Source organism: Leuciscus leuciscus (assembly GCF_965113295.1).
Source record: "Leuciscus leuciscus genome assembly, chromosome: 18".
NCBI classification, from domain to species: Eukaryota; Metazoa; Chordata; class Actinopteri; order Cypriniformes; family Leuciscidae; genus Leuciscus; species Leuciscus leuciscus.
In genome coordinates, this window is record NC_138742.1 from 23,867,912 (window position 1) to 23,887,536 (window position 19,625).

Below are 19,625 nucleotides of genomic sequence, written 5' to 3' on the forward strand. Positions count from 1 at the left end.
GAAATCCTGTTCGTTCTGTTTTGTTAGAGTATGGAGGGTAATTTGTTGTAATTTTGATTTTGGATACTTTGAGGGAAGTTATATAATAAAATACTTATTTTATTTATTATCTGTTTTGTTTGTTATTTTGGGCCTTGGGTCTTCCTGAAGACTATAACACCTATTATTTTTTTGTTACTTTATTTGAATACATCCAACTTTCAAATTGTTCCAATTTTTTTTTGTCTTAATAAAACGTTTATCGTTTTTCTTGATTTTTGAAGTCACTTGAGTTCTTTGGGTCTGACGACTGGGCGTGGGAGACATGTTTATTTATTTTATTCTTTTGTTACGATTAACCCTAGACGAATCGTAATACGAGACCAAATATGCCACACATCTGATTTTAGTAAACCATAGTATGCAACAAAGTCTGAAAATCATGAGGTGGGAAGATTAGATACATGTCTACACATTTCTCAAGGGGTTATACATAGAATACATAGGTTAATAGGGTTTATCTCTCCTTCTCAGCGAGAATTAAGTGAGAGTCCCGTTTTGGTTGTATAATCACAATATATATCAAAGTATATACATAATGGTACACAAGCCAGTACATCATTCACACAGTTTCTGGGATGCATGTTCATTTATAGATCCGTTTGTCTACGATTAAATGAACGCAGGAGAGTTTGTTCTGATATCTGTGGCAGAGTTAGTTACTTGTTAGCATTCCTAAGAGTCATAAAAACCATCCTATCTGATCGCAGCCATGGCAACCAGCGTAACTGAGATCTTCTTGCCCTGTTTTGGGGGCTGGGACACAGATTCCCCGAGTGAGTTCTAAATATCAGTTGTTAAACTATAACAAATATTCGTGTCTGACTTGTCTCAGTTGTTACAGTTTGAAAGGGCCCTGCTCAAATGGACTGAGTACACCCCTGATCCCAACCACGGCTTCTACGTTGGGTAAGACTCTTGCTTATCAAGTGTTTTGACAGATACATTTATTTTTGTAATTCAAATATATGCTAAAATGTCATTATTGTTGTTCGAGTTTGTTACTCATCTTGTCTGCCACTCCCTATATCTGACTGATGTGCCATAAATGTTATAGCAGGTCCTCTGTGGTCAGCGCCCTTGTGCCAAGTATGGTTGCAATGAACACCAACTTCACACAAGACCAACCGTTGTTTAGCAGTTTGTAAGTATAAACTGGCCTTGGTGTTAATAGTAAATAAGTGTGCCTTATTCAGACCTGCAAACTCCTCAGACTAAAAAAGGTGACGGGGGGGGTGCAGACTAACTTTTTTTTTTATACATGCCATTAATCAATGCATGCTGATGAATGATGTATAATAATAATAATTAATCTGCATACCCTAGTTTTGCACTGATGTAACAAGACTGACAGTGACACAATAAGACCTCATGTTAGCATCTTTTTACTCTTAAAAAAAATATATAAAAAAACATGTATGTTCTTTAATGTTTGATTATAATTTTACTGTCTTCACATAGGGATGGGATTTGATAAGATTTTATCAATAATAATGCCACTGACGATTCTGATTATCGATCCAATTCTTTAACGATTCTCTTATCGATTCTTGATAGCACTGTGTGGAAAAATGTTTAAAATGCTTTTTAAAAAAGGTGGTTTTATTTATTTTAAAGTTTAAGCTTGAGTTAGCAAACTGTACTTTTTATATAATGTATGTAATAAATAGAACCTTATTGTAAAGTGTTACTGATTAGTTATACACCGATTCAGACGTCTCCTGAGTTCACTGTTGGAAAGATCAGTTGTTTTAACGATTCATTAAAATGAATCGGTTCAAATGAGTCATTATTAGTTCGCGAATTGGACGTGTCGTGCGCGTTGTGATTATCCCAGCAGTTAGGACATGGACATCCAAGATTTGTGTCAAGTTGTCAACATAGAAAACATTTCATCACTGTATAGTTTTATATCGTTTAATTAAAGTGTTGTTTTATGTCAGCTGAATGTCCGGAACGCTTTTCAGAGAAGATAAGGAAACTTATTTAGCACAATTCACACCCAGCAGTATAATTCAGGGAAAAAAATCTCCGAATGCTCCACATGAAACTTTGGTCTTCCGACCTTTTACCACCGTGTCGATTTATTTTGATTAATATGTGCGAGGGAGAGAGAGCAACACAGCGCCTAGTTTGGAGACGGTGAAGTCGTTTACACAGAGAGTGCGCGCGCGCGCGACCGGCTCTCTCTCTCTCTGGTCGTTCTTTTAGTTAAAACATGCGCCCTGTCACAAACGCAGCCGTTCATCTACATTACTCACCGATCAAATAAGACTTTGGCGGGACAAAAATTCACTTTGGCGGGCGCTAAAACAAGTTCAATGCAGGAAAATCCATGCGTGAGTTTCCATTAGACTCGCACGGTAGCCAGGCAAATGGCGAGCTCAGCTGTTGTTGACGCTGTGCTGTGTGTGTCTTTTTATTTTATTTTTATTTTTTTTATTAATGCTGAGAACGGAAACATACAAAAGAGAAAATATACATCACATAATATCAACCAAAACAATAATAAAGTAGACAACAGCAAATAGAAAAAAATAAAACATAAATAAAAAAAAAGAGGTAGGGCCAGATTACATCACATAGAGATGTTCACATGAAGAGATCAAAGGCAGTGCAAATTCTAACAGTCCTTATAGCTTTCTTATTAGTAGATACTGAAATCATATTTAGATAATTTTCTACTTCTTTTAAAAAGACAGAGAAGACAGGTTTACAGTTTGAAAATTTGCATTTGTGAATGTAGAATTTGCTAAGGAAAATAATTAAATTAATAACAAAACAGATATTTTCATTTGTGGGGTCTGAGTCAAAATACCCAAATATAATGTTTCTCATATGTATTGAGAAGCCTGGCCAAATCTTACACTTGACAAATACATCAATATCATTCCAAAGCTTCTGAGTGTAGTGACACGACCAAAATAAATGAAACACGGTTTCATCAGAATTCAAACAAAAAGAGCATGTTAGATCAATGTCAGACTTAAATCTTTGTATAAATTTCTTAACAGGATAGAACCTGTGTATAAGCTTAAATGAGATTTCTTTCACTTTATTTGTGAGAAAGAATTTCTGCTGTAAAGACCAGATTCTTTTCCAATTAAGGTTAACAAACAGATTATTCCAAAAGGAAATAACAGGTGGAACAGAAATCAAATTCTTAAGAAATAAAGATTTTAGTTTTTAGCTTTCGACTGAGAAAAACAAATTTGACCAACAGGAGTATCACAAGGTTTAGGAAAGGATGTAGTAGATACTGGGGTGGAGTAATTACAGTTTTTAAAAAGCATACATAAGCCAGAGGGAATAGCACCCATTACTGTAGCAAATTCTTTTGGGGTTATTGGTATTTGGTGTTCGGAAAGAAATTCTGAATATCTGAACAAAAGACCTTGCTTATTAAACAACTGCTCCACCAAAAATAAACCATTACTGAACCAATTATTATAAAATAGAGACTTATTCTTGAATAAAATGTTCTTATTGTTCCAAATAAAACATCTCTGTGGTGAAAAGTTATGTTTATAAATTAGTGCCCATGCTAAGAGAACCTGACGATGAAAGTTGGAGAGTTTGATAGGGAGTTTGGATATATCATAATTACACATTAAGAGAAAATGAATGCCACCAAGTTGTGAAAAAACAAGTTGAGGAAAAACATTCCAGATAGAAGATGGTTTGGCTAGGTACTGATTCAGCCAATTAATTTTAAATGTATTGTTGAGGGAATCAAAATCAATAAAATTCAAACCACCACTATTATAAGAGTTTAATATGACTGATTTTCTCATATAATGAGATTTATTTTTCCATAAGAATTTTATTAAAACCTCATTAATTAATTTAGAAGTGGTCTTGTCCACAAAAAGAGACTGAGCTGCATATAGTCGAGACAGACCCTCTGCCTTAGTGAGCAGTGTTCTACCTTTTAAGGAGAGATCCCTTTGTAACCAGCAATTGCATTTTTTTTTTAGTTTTGGTAATAATGGGATTGAAGTTTGCTGAACACCTACAATCATCTTTAGTAATTTGTATACCTAAATATGTTACCCTATTTTTAACAGTAATACCCTCAATTGAGGTAAGAGAGCAATTTTTAATAGGTAGCAATTCACATTTATTAAAATTTAGATTTAATCCAGAGGCTTTAGAAAAGGACTGAAGAATACCCAAAGCCACTGGAATTTGTGAAGAATCATTCAAGAATAAAGCTGTATCGTCCGCTAATTGACTCATTTTTATTTTAGTGTTGCCAATTGTGATACCCTTTAAAGAACTGTCATTAATATGTACGCTAAGGAATTGTGTTGCAATTAGGAATAGGTAAGGGGAAACTGGACATCCTTGCCTAACTCCTCGTTTTAAAAAGAATCTAGGTGAAGTACCATTACTTAGCTTAACTGAGCTGTTTCCGTTTATGTATAGCATTTGGACCATTCTGCAAAAAAAGTCACCAAAGCCGATTTTTCGAAGAGCCTGAAATAAAAATTTGTGTTCCAATGTGTCGAAGGCTTTGTAATAGTCTAAAAAGAAAATGAAGCCATCATTGTCAATTAATTCTGAATAGTCTAACATATCTAACACTAGCCGTATATTATTAGAAATGTGTCTTTTCTGCATAAATCCTGACTGTGTTTCGTCAATTATAGAGTTCAAAACATATTTTAATCTTTTTGCTAGGACTGCAGCTATTATTTTATAATCATTATTTAATAGTGTAATTGGACGCCAATTGTCAATTAAGAGGGGATCTTTATTTCATTTTGGTATAAGAGTTATTAATCCTTGACTTAATGTGGCTGGAAGTAATACTTTTTCTATACTTTCCTCATATACCTTTAACAAGAATGGTGCTATACTGTGATTAAATAGCTTGTAAAACTCTGAGCTGAGTCCGTCTGTTCCGGGAGATTTGTTGGTTTTTAAACAGTTAATTGCTTCCTCTATCTCCTTCAGTGTAATAGAGGCGTCACAAAAGTGTTTATCTAAATCACTCAACTGGTTTATATTAGGTAAAGAATTAAAGAAATCATTCATATGTTGTTGGGAAAATTTAGAAGTATACAAATCACTATAAAATTCGGCACAGAACTGTCACAGTGTCTGGTGGTTCCCTGGGTTAAACACTAGAGGTCCTCAGTTTTCACGGTGTCTATGCATTCTCACTACAATTCCCATGATCCTGTCTGTCACTGATTGTTCATTGCCTTACAGCTGTTTCTCGTCACCTTGTTAGCACTTGTGTATATATATACCCTGTCTGTTTCAGTGTTTGTCACGGAGTCCTTATATATTGTCCCCACACTTCCGTTGTTAGTTCAAGCCTGTTTCTTGTGTTTATCTTTTATGTTTTTGGATTGCCTTTTGGATTATTGACCTCTGCCTGGACTGGTTGTGAGTACGGATTACCCTTTAATAAAACACTGCTTTTGGATCTTACCTTTCCGTGTGTGTGATCGTGACAGAAGGACTCCGTCACACACAAAGATCCAGCGGTATGTTCGCCAACTTCTCTGCCCCAGCCACCAAGCGGGAGAGGAGAGAGCGTTTTGAGGGAACCCGTCTGGTCATTTTTCGTGGGACCCGGGGAGGTCGCAGAGGAGTGGTTGGTCGAGAGGGAATCCAACACCACTCTCCACCATGGCCCCCCTTCGACTCTGGGCTGGTGTGGGACGGGTCGGTGCCACCGTCTCGCCGTCGTAGACGGAGAGGGGGTAGGAGACACAAGTCTGCCAGTCCGGAGACTGATCTCACCCCAGAGGTCGTGCCTGTGCAGCCCGCTATCATCCCAGAGGCCGTCCCCGTGCAGCACGCTGTCATCCCAGAGGTCGTGCCCGTGCAGCACGCTGTCATCCCAGAGGTCGTGCCCGTGCAGCACGCTGTTGTCCCGGAGGCAGTGACCGAGCAGCCCGCTGTCGTCCCGGAGGCAGTGCCCGAGCAGCCCGCTGTCGTCCCGGAGGTCGTCCTGGAGCAGCCCACCATCAGTCCTGCCACGACCAAGAGAGCTGTCTTCCTGTTCCACGCATTGGCAGTTCTGCATGCATGGAGGAAGCATGTCATCCCGGAGGCCGTGCCAGAGCAGTCCGCTGTCATCCCGGAGGCAGTGCCCGAGCAGCCCACTGTCGTCCCGGAGGTCGTCCTGGAGCAGCCCACCATCAGTCCTGCCACGGCCAGGAGAGCTGTCTTTGGGTTTTACGCATTGGCGGTCCTGCACGCTTGGAGGAAGCACTTGAGTTCCGCCCAGCCAGAGCCTGTTCACGTCACGTCTGCCGAGCCTGTGTCTTCAGACAAGATGGCTGCCACAGAGATCGTTCACGTCACGTCTGCCGAGCCTGGGTCTTCGGACAAGATGGCCGCCGCCGAGCCTGTTCACGTCAAGCCTGCCGAGCCTGTGTCTTCGGGCAAGATGGCCGCCGCCGAGCCTGTTCACGTCACGCCTGCCGAGCCTGTGTCTTCGGACAAGATGGCCGCCGCCGAGCCTGTTCACGTCATGCCTGCCGAGCCTGTTTCCCCTGACAAGATGGCCGCCGTCGAGCCTGTGTCTGAGCCTGAGCCGGTGGTGTCTGTTCCTGAGCCTGAGCCGGTGGTGTCTGTTCCTGAGCCTGAGCCGGTGGTGTCTGTTCCTGAGCCTAAACCGGTGGTGTCTGTTCCTGAACCTGATCCAGTGGTGTCTGTTCCTGAGCCTGAGGTGTCTGTTCCTGAGCCTGAGCCGGTGGTGTCTGTTCCTGAGCCTGAGCCGGTGGTGTCTGTTCCTGAGCCTGAGCCGGTGGTGTCTGTTCCTGAGCCTGAGCCGGTGGTGTCTGTTCCTGAACCTGAGCCGGTGGTTCCTGTCCCTGAACCGGTGTCTGTTCCTGTTCCTGAGCCGGTGTCTGTTCCTGAGCCGGTGGTGTCTGTTCCTGTCCCTGAGCCGGTGTCTGTTCCTGTCCCTGAGCCGGTGTCTGTTCCTGTCCCTGAGCCGGTGTCTGTTCCTGTGCCCTGGCCGCCCGAGGGGTCGTCTCCGCCGTGGCCGCCCGAGGGGTCGTCTCCGCCGTGGCCGCCCGAGGGGTCGTCTCCGCCGTGGCCGCCCGAGGGGTCGTCTCCGCCGTGGCCGCCCGAGGGGTCGTCTCCGCCGTGGCCGCCCGAGGGGTCGTCTCCGCCGTGGCCGCCCGAGGGGTCGTCTCCGCCCTGGCCGCCCGAGGGAGAGTCTTCGCCGTGGCCGCCTGATGGGTTGTCTTCGTCGTGGTCGCTCGAGTGGAAGTCTCCGCCCTGGCCGCCCGATGGACTACCTGCTCCACCCTGGCCACCTGAAGGGTCGTCTCCACCCAGGCCGCCCAATGGACTATCTGTTCCGCCCTGGTCGCCTGAAGGGTCGTCTCCGCCCAGGCCGCCCGATGAACTGTCATCCCCTGTGTCCATTCCCTCCCATGGTCCTGGCCCTCCGTCCCTCCCCCTAATCCCCCACAGTTCCACCTCCCTCCTGGACTTTTGTCGAGTTTTGTTTTTTGTCGTGGAGCGTCTGGTAGCCGCTCCGTAGAGGGGGGGTTATGTCACAGTGTCTGGTGGTTCCCTGGGTTAAACACTAGAGGTCCTCAGTTTTCACGGTGTCTATGCATTCTCACTACAATTCCCATGATCCTGTCTGTCACTGATTGTTCATTGCCTTACAGCTGTTTCTCGTCACCTTGTTAGCACTTGTGTATATATATACCCTGTCTGTTTCAGTGTTTGTCACGGAGTCCTTATATATTGTCCCCACACTTCCGTTGTTAGTTCAAGCCTGTTTCTTGTGTTTATCTTTTATGTTTTTGGATTGCCTTTTGGATTATTGACCTCTGCCTGGACTGGTTGTGAGTACGGATTACCCTTTAATAAAACACTGCTTTTGGATCTTACCTTTCCGTGTGTGTGATCGTGACAAGAACTTTGCTATACTTTTAGGGTCATCACTTATATTACCATTACTCATTAGTTTTTGAATTTGGTTGTTTTTAGCTTGCTGTCTTTCCAATCTGAAAAAATACGCTGAGTTTTGTCCACCCTCTTCAATCCATTTTCTGCGCGATCTAATAAATGCCCCTTCAGCTTTGTTTATATATGTTGTCCAATTTGCACTGTAAATCAACCAATTCTGCTTTTTCACAATCAAGTAAATCATCCACATTTTTAGATAAAAGATTTGTGATTTTGCATACAACAGAATTTTCATCAGTTTTTTTCTTTTTTGCCAAATCAGTACTAAATTTCCGAAGATATTTGCCAATTTCATATTTAGTAAATTCCCAGTTGCTGCTGTAACTATTCTCCTCTCTTGCTTTATTCCAATTTTTGTGAATTATCTTGTTAATTTCATCTTCTACTTCCCTGTAAGAGAGAATGGAATTGTTAAGTTTCCAGTAAGAAGAGAATCCGTGCACATTGTCAGAGGCAGAAAAATGGATACGAATAAAGATACTCTTGTGGTCAGAAAATGGTGATGGCAAAATGTCAGTAGAGGCATTGCATAATTCTTTAGAGATAAGCCACATGTCAATTCGGGATTGTGAGGAGAGAGAGTTATTACTCCATGTGAACATCTTTTGAGAGGGATGTGACACTCTCCAACTATCGATCAATGAGAATCTTTGCATAAACATTTTCAAGTATAAACTGGTATTGTCAGGGAGTTTTGGAGGCCATCTGTCTATGCTGCCATCTAAAGCCACATTAAAATCTCCACCAAAAATAAGGATGGAATTTGGGAATTTAGTTAATAATTAACAAATGTTTCTCTAAACGACTAATAAAGGCTTCATTTTCTTTCTGCTGGTTACAGCCATAAACACAAACAAGAATACACGTCAAATTTGAGATTTCAGTAACGAGACAGATATAACGACCATCTGAATCACTTACATTATGTAACACCTTCCCTTTAAACTGATTTTTTAAGATGCATAGACCAGCTGAATGTGTCGTACCATGAGACATCCATATGTCCAGTCCCCATTGTGACCTCCAGAAATTAAGATCCTCTACAGTTGAGTGGCATTCTTGGAGGAAACAAAAATCTGATTTGAATTGTTTGAGATATAAGAAAACAGCCTTTTCTTAGCCCTCTAGCATTTAAAGAAACAACAGATAAAGACATGAAGTAAAAGAAAGGAAATTGAAAAGAAAGAAAAAACAAACAAAATTGAATAGACCTAGATAAGCAAAACAAGTAACTTCTTGTAAAGAACTTTAACCGGTCAAGAAATGAGCATGACGAGAACCGCAACTCAAAAAATATGAATAAGATATTGAAATACAGTATGAAATTCCAATTAAGCAATACTTTCAATGAAATTTGAGAACATAAGTATACCAGATCGATTAGGTCATTATGAGACTGTATTGTATTATTCAAGCCAGACAACACAATGTCTGAAACATAGGCTACTAAAACGTCTCAATATAAAAAATTAAATAAAAACTGTAACACTTTCAAAAATAGAACTATTTAAACCACGTGAAAAGGCAGCATTTTAAATGTCTTACATAACCGAGAGTGTAGTACCGCCAGATGAGTGTCTTCAGTGTCCTGGGAAGAACTGTAGACTGTGATGATAGGCCAGAACCAGCCAAGAGGATGGAAGCAATATTAACGTCAAAAGACGATCAGAATAAACGAGAAACCCATTAGTCAGGAGGGAATACTTCAGATCCCTCTACAAAAGCTCTTCCACCCACAAAGTGGGCTCGCTTGTTCTCTTTTATCGCCTTTTCCACGACGGGCCATAGCTTGTTTCTTCGTTCTCTATCCGCAGGAGACAGATCCTCGGAAATTTTCAGGTTATTGTTTTTAAGAAAATTTGAATCTTTAGCAGCGCGCCAGACCGCGTCGCATTGAAAACGGGAGGTAAACTGGACGATAATTCCTCTGGGCTTGCTGTCGTTCAGTCGTTTGCGACCCAGGCGATGAACGGTGTCCACAGCATCCGGGAGTTTGTCTTTCGCGTCTGGCAGAAGGTGCTGGCAAACGTCGATGATCTTATTTCGGACATCTTCTCGTTCACTTTCCGGTACCCCGTGAACTCTAAGACTCCACCGACGTGAGTAAGCCTCAAGGTGCAGAAGCCGTTTCTCCTGTTCATGCGAATTAAACTCGACTCTTTTGGCTAGTGACTCAGTCGCGCCGATTTTGACTTTCAAATCTTTTACTTCGGCACTCATAAAGTCAATGACATCTTTCACTTCAGAAATCTGCCTGGTATTTTCATTAATCGCTTCTTTCATACTAGCGATCACACGTGAGTTTTCCCCTACCATCTTTTCCAAAGCATCCGAGCGATTATTAATCAGCCTCGAAAGCTCTCCGATTTGTGAGAGAATGGCAGTTGTAGAGATGGGGAGTCGACTCCAAAAGAGTCGATTCCTCGACTCTCACTAGCCCTAGTGTCGGAATCGACTCCAGGTCAGGAATCGACTCCCAGTGTCGAGTGTTTTTTTCAAGTTCAACACAGCAACAGTTCATTATAACGAAAAGATTATAATGAATGTAAAGATACGGAAATTAAAACAAAAAGATAAAGAAATGAGAGGAAAAAATAAGAGGTGATTTTTGTTTCTTGTCTGTGTTGATAAATTTTTCAATATTAAACATTTTAATAATGACCTTTACTTATTTGTATACAAAATTAGACGTTTTCTACAGAAGAGCTTTGATATCTAATTTCCAGGTAATGTATGTAATCATGTAGGTTATCCCTAAATAAGACATTAAAAGACAAGTGCTGTGTAAATAAGAGTATAGTGTTTAGTGTTGTACTTCTGAAAACTGAAGGGAGTAAATTAAGTGTATAACAAAAACTATGTAATGCTTTGTGTGCTTGTCAATTCTTATATATGCATCCTTGTTTCCTTTCCTCTTACCTCCATCCCCTTAGGATGCGAGGATGGAACATTAACATTAGTGAAATGGCATGTACTCACTCTATATGAAGTTCATTTTCTATTATTAAATGTCAAGTGCATTAAAAACTATTATTAAACAACAGTTATTATTGGTAATAATATAACTAATATTTTTCAATGTTAAACAAAAAAAGTTAAAAAATAAAGTTAAACATGCTTAAGTTAAAGTTCATAGCTTCACTACATTAAAATTATATAAAATAATATACAAAATAAATAGATAAATACACTGTGTAAAACAAGTCTGCTTTTACAAGTTTAATGATTAATACTAACATATTGCACACTTAAATATGATTTGAAGAAGCTGCGATGTGAAAAGGAGGGGGATTTATAAGGTTTAGTTGGTTAAACATTTTAGTATAGGAAACATTTGTATCCTCGCTCTTGACTCCTCAGGAAGCCTCCTCGTTCCTCGCCCTCCTCCCGGTGGAATTAAAGAATTTAGATGTCCTACATGAGAGCGGAGCTCGATCGGTTTCAGGGTCGTAGGACATACGAGCGAGAAACGAGGAAGCATATTGAGACGCACCTTCTGAATCCTGACCCTATTTTAATTCAAAGTAAATGGAGTCGAGGAGTCGATTCCACCGACTCCAAAATTAGGAGTCGGGAGTCGGAGTCGACTCCAAAAAAACCGGAACCGAACACCCCTAGGCAGTTGTGTCAGCACTCTCGGTCTTGCGTTGTTTGATGGCAGGGGGCTTACTTGGGGTTTCTGGAAGACAGGGGAATTCTTCCTCACACAGCATGAATTCTGCGGAGTCAATGTCGTGGATCAAGTAGTCATGCATGTTGTCCATCTGAAGTTGTTGGCGGACTTGAAATGCCTCATTAACAGTTTTGCTAGCATTAGCAGCCGCTTGAGGTCCATTCTTACTTTTTCTTTTCTCAGATTTTCCCATTTTGACAGCCAACGCAACAACCTGTTAGATGTGATCTGGTACAAATTATGAGTCCAAAAACTTTTCCCACTGCATTACAAGCCAAAATAAACAATTGAGTTTGCGGAGCTCCTCAAAATGTGACTAATCAGAGCGCCATCTTGGACCGCCCCCCCAACGCTGTGTGTGTCATGGTGTGTGTGCTTCAAGATTATGACACAAGTGCTAAGATTCCGATTGGCCAAGAGAAAAAGTGCTAAGATTCCGATTGGCCCAGAGAAATGTAAATTATAAGAATTCTCCAATAATGTTTCGCAATTCTAGCCTGCATGGCAGTTTACTGTGAGAAACAATACCCCCCACCCCCCCACAAAAAACTCTCCGGTTCTACGCGATTCACGTAAATGACCCTATTGACCAAGAAAACGGCGATTGTCGCCGAAAAGCGACAAGTTTGCAGGTATGCTTATTTGTTTTGGTTCTTCGTAACATTTTCACCTCTGACTTCCAGTGTCCCAGTCAAAGAAGAATCAAGCTACTTTGTTCGAGTGTACACCGAACCCCTGCTGGCAAATCTACCCACGCCTGACTTCAGCATGCCCTACAACGTCATCTGCCTCACCTGCACGGTGGTCGCGGTGGGGTACGGCTCCTTTTACAACTTGCTGACCCGCACATTCCAGGTGGATGAACCGAGTCCACCGCTGGCCAAACGATTGGCCAACCTCGTTCGTCGCATAAGGGGAGTGCCACTGCTGACCTAACTGCCGAGAGCAGGTTTGATGCCGGAAATGTCCATATTAGGCAGCTGAGAGAATCATGACTCTAAAACGGCATCTGATGGAGTTTAAAGATGCTTTTCAGCCCTGGAAGGACTTGATGCCAAGTGACTGTTCTGAACTTTTGTTGAACAAATGAGCTTCCAAGACAGATGGATTAGCCACATTTTTATGGTTTATTTTGTGAGTCACAAACAAAGATTAGCCACTTTTTTTTTCTTTTTTTTTTTCTCACATAAGCAAAGACTTTTTTTCTGCAGTGTTTTTAGAAAACCATAGTTTGAACGTGAACGTTTCTCACAGGAACTGCATGGTTCGAGCTTCTGGGATAAATGTACATGGAAGAGCGTGATGTTAAGTTGTCTCAGTTTACGCCACCTCTTTGAGAGCGTAACCAAGTGTCACAGAAACAGACACTACAATCCAACTACTGAAAATTGATGTCTAAGAATGTGTCAAGTATTTTCCACTTTCTGTAATGCACTGATATTCAAATATGTGTTGTTTTGCCTTTATTTTTGTGCATTTGCCTGTGGGCTGACCACATAATGAGTTCCAGACTGTGTGTTATTGAATTCAAATTATGAAACAGCTCTTTAACACTGGTTAACTTTCCCATAATAAATTAACTGGAAACCCATAACGTGTTGAGAACGTTTTTTGTTCATGCCATAAGGGATTTTGAGGAAGAATGCCTGTGTATGTATATGGCATGGTAATTTGTTATACACATATATGCAGGTAATGTAGTTAAACACATTTGTAGTAACTCACTGGTTCTACTGATCAAATCAAACTATCCAAGTAGTACCATCATCCGCTTACCTATTTTTGCCTGGACCTACAGACACAAGTATGTCAGTGTACACAGTGTCCTAACTAGGCACAATATAAAACATATTGTTTGGCTATACAAAATCAATAATATATAGGCCTATACGTATAGTGGTAGAAATTCCCCTACGCACCTGACTTAAGTTAACCTGGCGTCTACTTCTAGACACCTACAAATTTGTACTCTACTAGACGTCTCTCCACTTGTTCCACTTCAGCACTATCACTTGGGTATGAAAATAAGATCTCTAGTGTCTAGCCTGTGTCGGCAGTGATCAGACTCCAAACAATGCCTTTGAATATGCTTTATTCACGGCCGGGAGGACCTCATATCAATCACAGAGAATCCCACCGGCAAAAAGAATACAACAATTAATATAGGATAGGTACATGACAAAGGTAACATGACTCATTACACCATCTTTCTCTAATATGATTAGTTCTACATATGTGCAATTCAGAAACACACCCGGCAAAGCAAATTTTTTTTTTTTTTATTACTTCAGCTTGTTACTTAGGTCATGGGGTTATTATATTTAGTTAGCCGTCTAGCCATGTCCATATGCTTCCGTTATTTCAACACACTAATGTGTTGGTACATTTTGTTCTCAAAAGCATACAAATGATACGCTTGCAAGAAAAAAAATGAAGCACTGAATTGATTTAAGTAAAAGAATTCAAAAAGTAGTATGTATTATGCAAAATCACTCATTCAAAAATCACACACCCGGCAGGGCACTGACCATCATGGGAACAGTATTCGGCACACACTGGATTCCCTTCAGTTAGGCACCTAGACTGTATGGATAGAGATTCAGATTTAGTCTGGCCATTTAGTGGGATTAAGCATCAGATGTACAGCACAAAACACTCAGGACATGAATAGCTAGTTTTACTTACAGAGTGAATTATGTCCTATGTATTATTCATCATCTTTATTAATTTTGTAAAGCCACCCTGTGCCTGAAACAGTGCTATAGGCTGAATTCAGGTACATTTGACAGACAATATAACATAAATAAACTAATAATTTAATATACCTTTAACTGGAGCCAAACAATGAAGTCCACATCCACTGTTGCAGCATTTCAGATTGGTGGCACAGTCACTGTCATTGGCACACGACACGAAACGTATCAGGGCACACTGTCCTGGTTTATATCTTTTGATTGGACACACTCCTGGCTTTACTGTTATACAGACACATGACAAGCCATATCACTGAATGCTGGATGATTTTTTTCACTGTAAAAAAAAGTTGTGCCTATATGTTGTTGGAATAAGTTTTACAAGAAATAACTATTTCAGTCTTTCTACTTTAAAATGTCATGTTTTATTCGTTGTGGGTTTTAGTTATTTTGCTGTTGTTGCTGTAAGGACCTTTGAAATAACTGAAATTATTTGGCAAAGTGATATAGACATGTACGTAATGCGGTCAAGACCTGCCTGGAACTACTTTAGCCCTGAAAATAATTATACACCTTTGAATCTTCGTCAACCAATCAGATTCAATAATTCAACAGCCCCGTAATAATATAATATAATATAATATAATATAATATAATATAATATAATATAATATAATATAATTAGTGTTGTCAAAGTTAACGCGTTAATGGCGCAGTAATGGCACTGGCGCATGGCATCTCCTGTCTGTGTGACACACAAACACACACAATCGTCTGCACAGAAAGCTGCTTCAAACAGCGCTTGAATGACAAAAAAACATACAAAATTATGTCAAAATGGCCGTAAAGTACCCTCGCAAACACAGTCTTAAATGAGTTCAGTGAAGTCTTAAATGAATGTAAAGAGTTGTGATGCATCATGTGCGTCAGGTCTTAAAGTGACAGCAGCCTAACAAACCTGCTGCTGTGATGTCTGTCATTAATGTTAATTAAAGAACAAAAGAGAGAAAATCTTTCACCGTTCTTGACTGAATAACTTTGTAACTTTATTAAGGATTGATCGGTTTACTATATAATTTATGTTACAATAACCTTTTGTGCAGTCTACCAGGACAAGTAAAAATTTAAACTGGTCTGACTGGGCCAATATAAAAAAATTGAGCTATGATATATTGAAGAGCTGGTAAATGTGAGATTCAAAAGTTTAAAATATGGCTACTGTCTTTATGTTGTTTCTACATTAATTTGGAGATTCAATGTGAAATTATTACAATATAAAAATATATAAATATAATATAATATAATATATATATATATATGTATCGATTGACAGCGCTATATAATGTAATGTAATGTAATGTAATGTAATGTAATGTAATGTAATGCAATGTAATGTAATGCAATGTAATGTAATGCAATGTAATGTAATATAATATAATATAATACCTGTAACTGGAGCCGTACACTTATGTCCACCACATGCAGTGCTGCAGCATTTCTCCTTTTTGGGACACTCACTGTCATCGGCACACAAATCGTCATCCTTCCTGATACACCTTATTTCTTCATTTGTTATTGGACACACTCCTGGCTTTACTGTTATACAGACAAATGACAGAGAAGCCATATCACTGAATGCTGAATGAATTTTTCACTGTAGAAAAAAATAGGTAACACTTTATAATAACGTTCAGTTGTAAGTCATTTATAAGTGGTTAGTTAATGATGAACTAATCATTTACAAAACATTCATAAATGATTAGCAAGTGATATACTAACATTTTATGTATGTTTTGTAAATTCTGTTACAAGTTATCTACAAGTGATTAGTAAATGATTAACTAATTATTTACAAAACATGACTATGCGTTCATAAATGATTAATAATTGATGTTCATTATTTTATGCATGTTTTGTAGATTCAGTTATAAGTTATTTACAAAACATGACTATGCGTTCATAAATGATTAATAATTGATATGTTCATTATTTTATGCATGTTTTGTAGATTCAGTTATAAGTCATTTACAATTGATTAGTTAATGATTAACTAATCATTAACAAAACATGCCCATGCGTTTCACGAATGACAGCACTATAAAATAATATAATATAATATAATATAATATAATATAATATAATATAATATAATATAATATAATATAATATAATATAATATAATATAATACCTGTAACTGGAGCCGTACACTGACGTCCACCACATGCAGTGCTGCAGCATTTCTCCTTTTTGGGACACTCACTGTCATCGGCACACAACTCGTCATCCTTCCTGATACACCTTATTTCTTTATTTCTTATTGGACACACTCCTGGCTTTACTGCTATACAGACAAATGACAGAGAAGCCATATCACTGAATGCTGAATGAATTTTTCACTGTAGAAAAAAAAAAAAAAAAAAAAAAAAAAAAAAAAAAAAAAATCGGTAACACTTTATAATAACGTTCAGTTGTAAGTCATTTATAAGTGGTTAGTTAATGATGAACTAATCATTTACAAAACATTCATAAATTATTAGCAAGTGATATACTAACATTTTATGTATGTTTTGTAAATTCTGTTACAAGTCATTTACAAGTGATTAGTAAATGATTAACTAAGCATTTACAAAACATGACTATGCATTCATAAATGATTAATAAGTGATATGTTCATTATTGTATGCATGTTTTGTAGATTCAGTTATAAGTCATTTACATTTGATTAGTTAATGATTAACTAATCATTTACAAAACATGACCATGCGTTTCATAAATGTTTAATAAATTGTTACATTTTTTGGTATGTTTTGCTCACATCAGGTGCACAGTGGTTAAAGACTCCATGTGTTTCAGAGAAGACAGCTGTCTATACCCTCACCAGTCAGCACTTACACTACAGTGTTCAACACCTGTTATAATGCATGAATAAATAATTTACAACACTTTCTGCATGCCCTAATCTAAGGTGTAAACTATTAATCACTTGTAAATGTGTTACACATCATTCGTAGATACGATTCGTTGATCTTATGCCTTATTGATTCTTGAAGTGGTAATCTACGAATGATGTGTAACACATTTACAAGTGATGAATAGTTTACACTTTAGATTAGGGGATGCAGAAAGTGTTGTAAATGATTTATTCATGCATTTACACATCATTGTGTTGAACACTGTTACTTACCTGTTACAAATGATCTGTACGTGTATACAAGGCATTTACAACACTTTCTGCACCCTCTAATTGCTACATACATACAAAAAAATTACATAATTTATTAAACATTTATGAAACGCATATTCATGTTTTGTAAATGATTAGTTAATCATTAACTAATCAAATGTAAATTACTTATAACTGAATCTACAAAACACACATACAATAATTAACATATCACTTATAAATCATTTACGAAAGTTCTGTAAATGATTAGTTCATCATTAACTAACCAGACTTACAACTGAATGTTATTATAAAGTGTTACCCTTTAAAATTTCATGTTTTATTCGTCGTGGGTTTTGGTACTTTTGCTGTTGTTGCTGTAAGGACCTTTAAAATAACTGAAATTATTTGGTGAAATGATATGGACATGTACATAATGTGGTCAAGACCTGCCTGGAACTACATTAAACTTGATCGATTCCAATTATACTGTAATGCTGAATGCCTATAATTAATGGCTAAAATTAATGGCTTTTTTTAATAAAAAGATGCCATTAAACAAATGTTTAAAATATTGGCTACTGTCTTTATGTTGTTTCTACATTATTTGGAGATTAAATGTGAAATTACAATATATAAAAGTACTTGAATGTCAGGTGCAATTAATTAGTTAATATTTTTTATCGATTGACCGCACATAATATAATATAAAAATACCTGTAACTGGAGCCATACACATGTTAATTCCACATCCATTGCTGCAGCATTTCAGATCGTTGGAACAGTCACTGTATTTAATAATACTTAATAATGTATTTAAATAGGGAAAACGTGGAGGTGTTTGGTCGCTTCTAACTTCATCTCTGTTTGGATCCTAATGAATGAACTAGGCTAAGCTAAGTGCTATCAAAGTGTCGCCGCGCGCCAGAGCGATTGAGTGCACGCACTGAGACGAGAGAGGTATGTATCAACGGTGGAGTATCCCTTTAATAAGGATTAATCTATATTTAATTTATAATTAATGCATTTAAGACAGTGAAGTGTTTGATAACTTTATTCAATTTCTGTATATTCTACCTGTTAGACCTACCTGAAAATCTTAAAGCACTGTTTAAAAGTTTACATGGGTCAAAAACAATGAAAACAATAACTTTTTGTGCAGTTTAGCAGGGCAAGTACAAATTTAAACTGGTCTGACTGGGCCAATAAAAAACAAGGGCTGGTAAATGTGACATTCATTATAATGGGTTTATGTGAAGATTGTTTTAAGTTCACTTAAATTAAAAGTTGTTATATTTTTAAAGCCTAATAAATGTTAAAATTGATAGATTTCAATTATACTGTAATGCTGAATGCCTATAATTAATGGCTAAAATTTATATTTTTTTTTATAAAAAGATGCCATTAAACAAAAGTTTAAATACTGTCTTTATGTTGTTTCTACATTAATTTGGAGATTGTAATAATGTGAAATTATTACAATATAAAAATATATAAAGATATATATAAATATATATTTATCGATTGACAGCACTATATAATATAATATAATATAATATAATATAATATAATATAATATAATATAATATAATATAATATAATATAATATAATATAATACCTGTAACTGGAGCCGTACACTGACGTCCACCACATGCAGTGCTGCAGCATTTCTCCTTTTTGGGACACTCACTGTCATCGGCACACAACTCTTCACCCTTCTTGATACACCTTACTACTTCAAAGTTTGTTCTTGGACACACTCCTGGCTTTACTGTTATACAGACACATGACAGAGAAGCCATATCACTGAATGCTGAATGTTTTTTTTACTATTTCAGTCTTTCTACTTTAAAATTTCATGTTTTATTTGTCGTGGGTTTTGGTGCTTTTGCTGTTGTTGCTGTAAGGACCTTTAAAATAACTGAAATTATTTGGCGAAGTGATATGTACATGTACATAATGTGGTCAAGACCTGCCTGCCTAACTGTCGGATTCAAGCATTCAACAGCCACGTAGTATAATATAATATAATATAATATAATATAATATATTTTTTAACCTTAGTTCATAAGTTTTCCATTTTGATGGTTCTTTACTTTGCT

The 19,625-nt window shown here is 38.1% G+C and overlaps 2 protein-coding genes and 1 long non-coding RNA gene across 15 annotated transcripts in view; 2 read left to right on the plus strand and 1 right to left on the minus strand.

The window, feature by feature from the left end:
• Positions 1-19,625, minus strand: part of LOC309480489 (uncharacterized protein) — a 516,287-nt gene that overhangs the window by 124,111 nt on the left and 372,551 nt on the right. The window contains exons 22-24 of the mRNA XM_082144982.1: positions 19,142-19,294; positions 16,548-16,700; positions 15,805-15,954 (exon numbers count right to left, since the gene is read on the minus strand). Coding sequence (XP_082001108.1) covers positions 15,805-15,954; positions 16,548-16,700; positions 19,142-19,294 — 456 coding nt within the window. The remainder of the gene's footprint in view (positions 1-15,804; positions 15,955-16,547; positions 16,701-19,141; positions 19,295-19,625) is intronic.
• The window catches only part of LOC309480535 (uncharacterized protein), a 318,834-nt gene that overhangs the window by 26,784 nt on the left and 272,425 nt on the right, over positions 1-19,625 (plus strand). The window lies entirely within an intron of this gene.
• LOC309480682 lies at positions 498-13,259 on the plus strand. Its single transcript, XR_014199712.1, has 3 exons — positions 498-948; positions 1,100-1,183; positions 12,349-13,259. It is a non-coding gene; the product is annotated as an uncharacterized lncRNA (long non-coding RNA).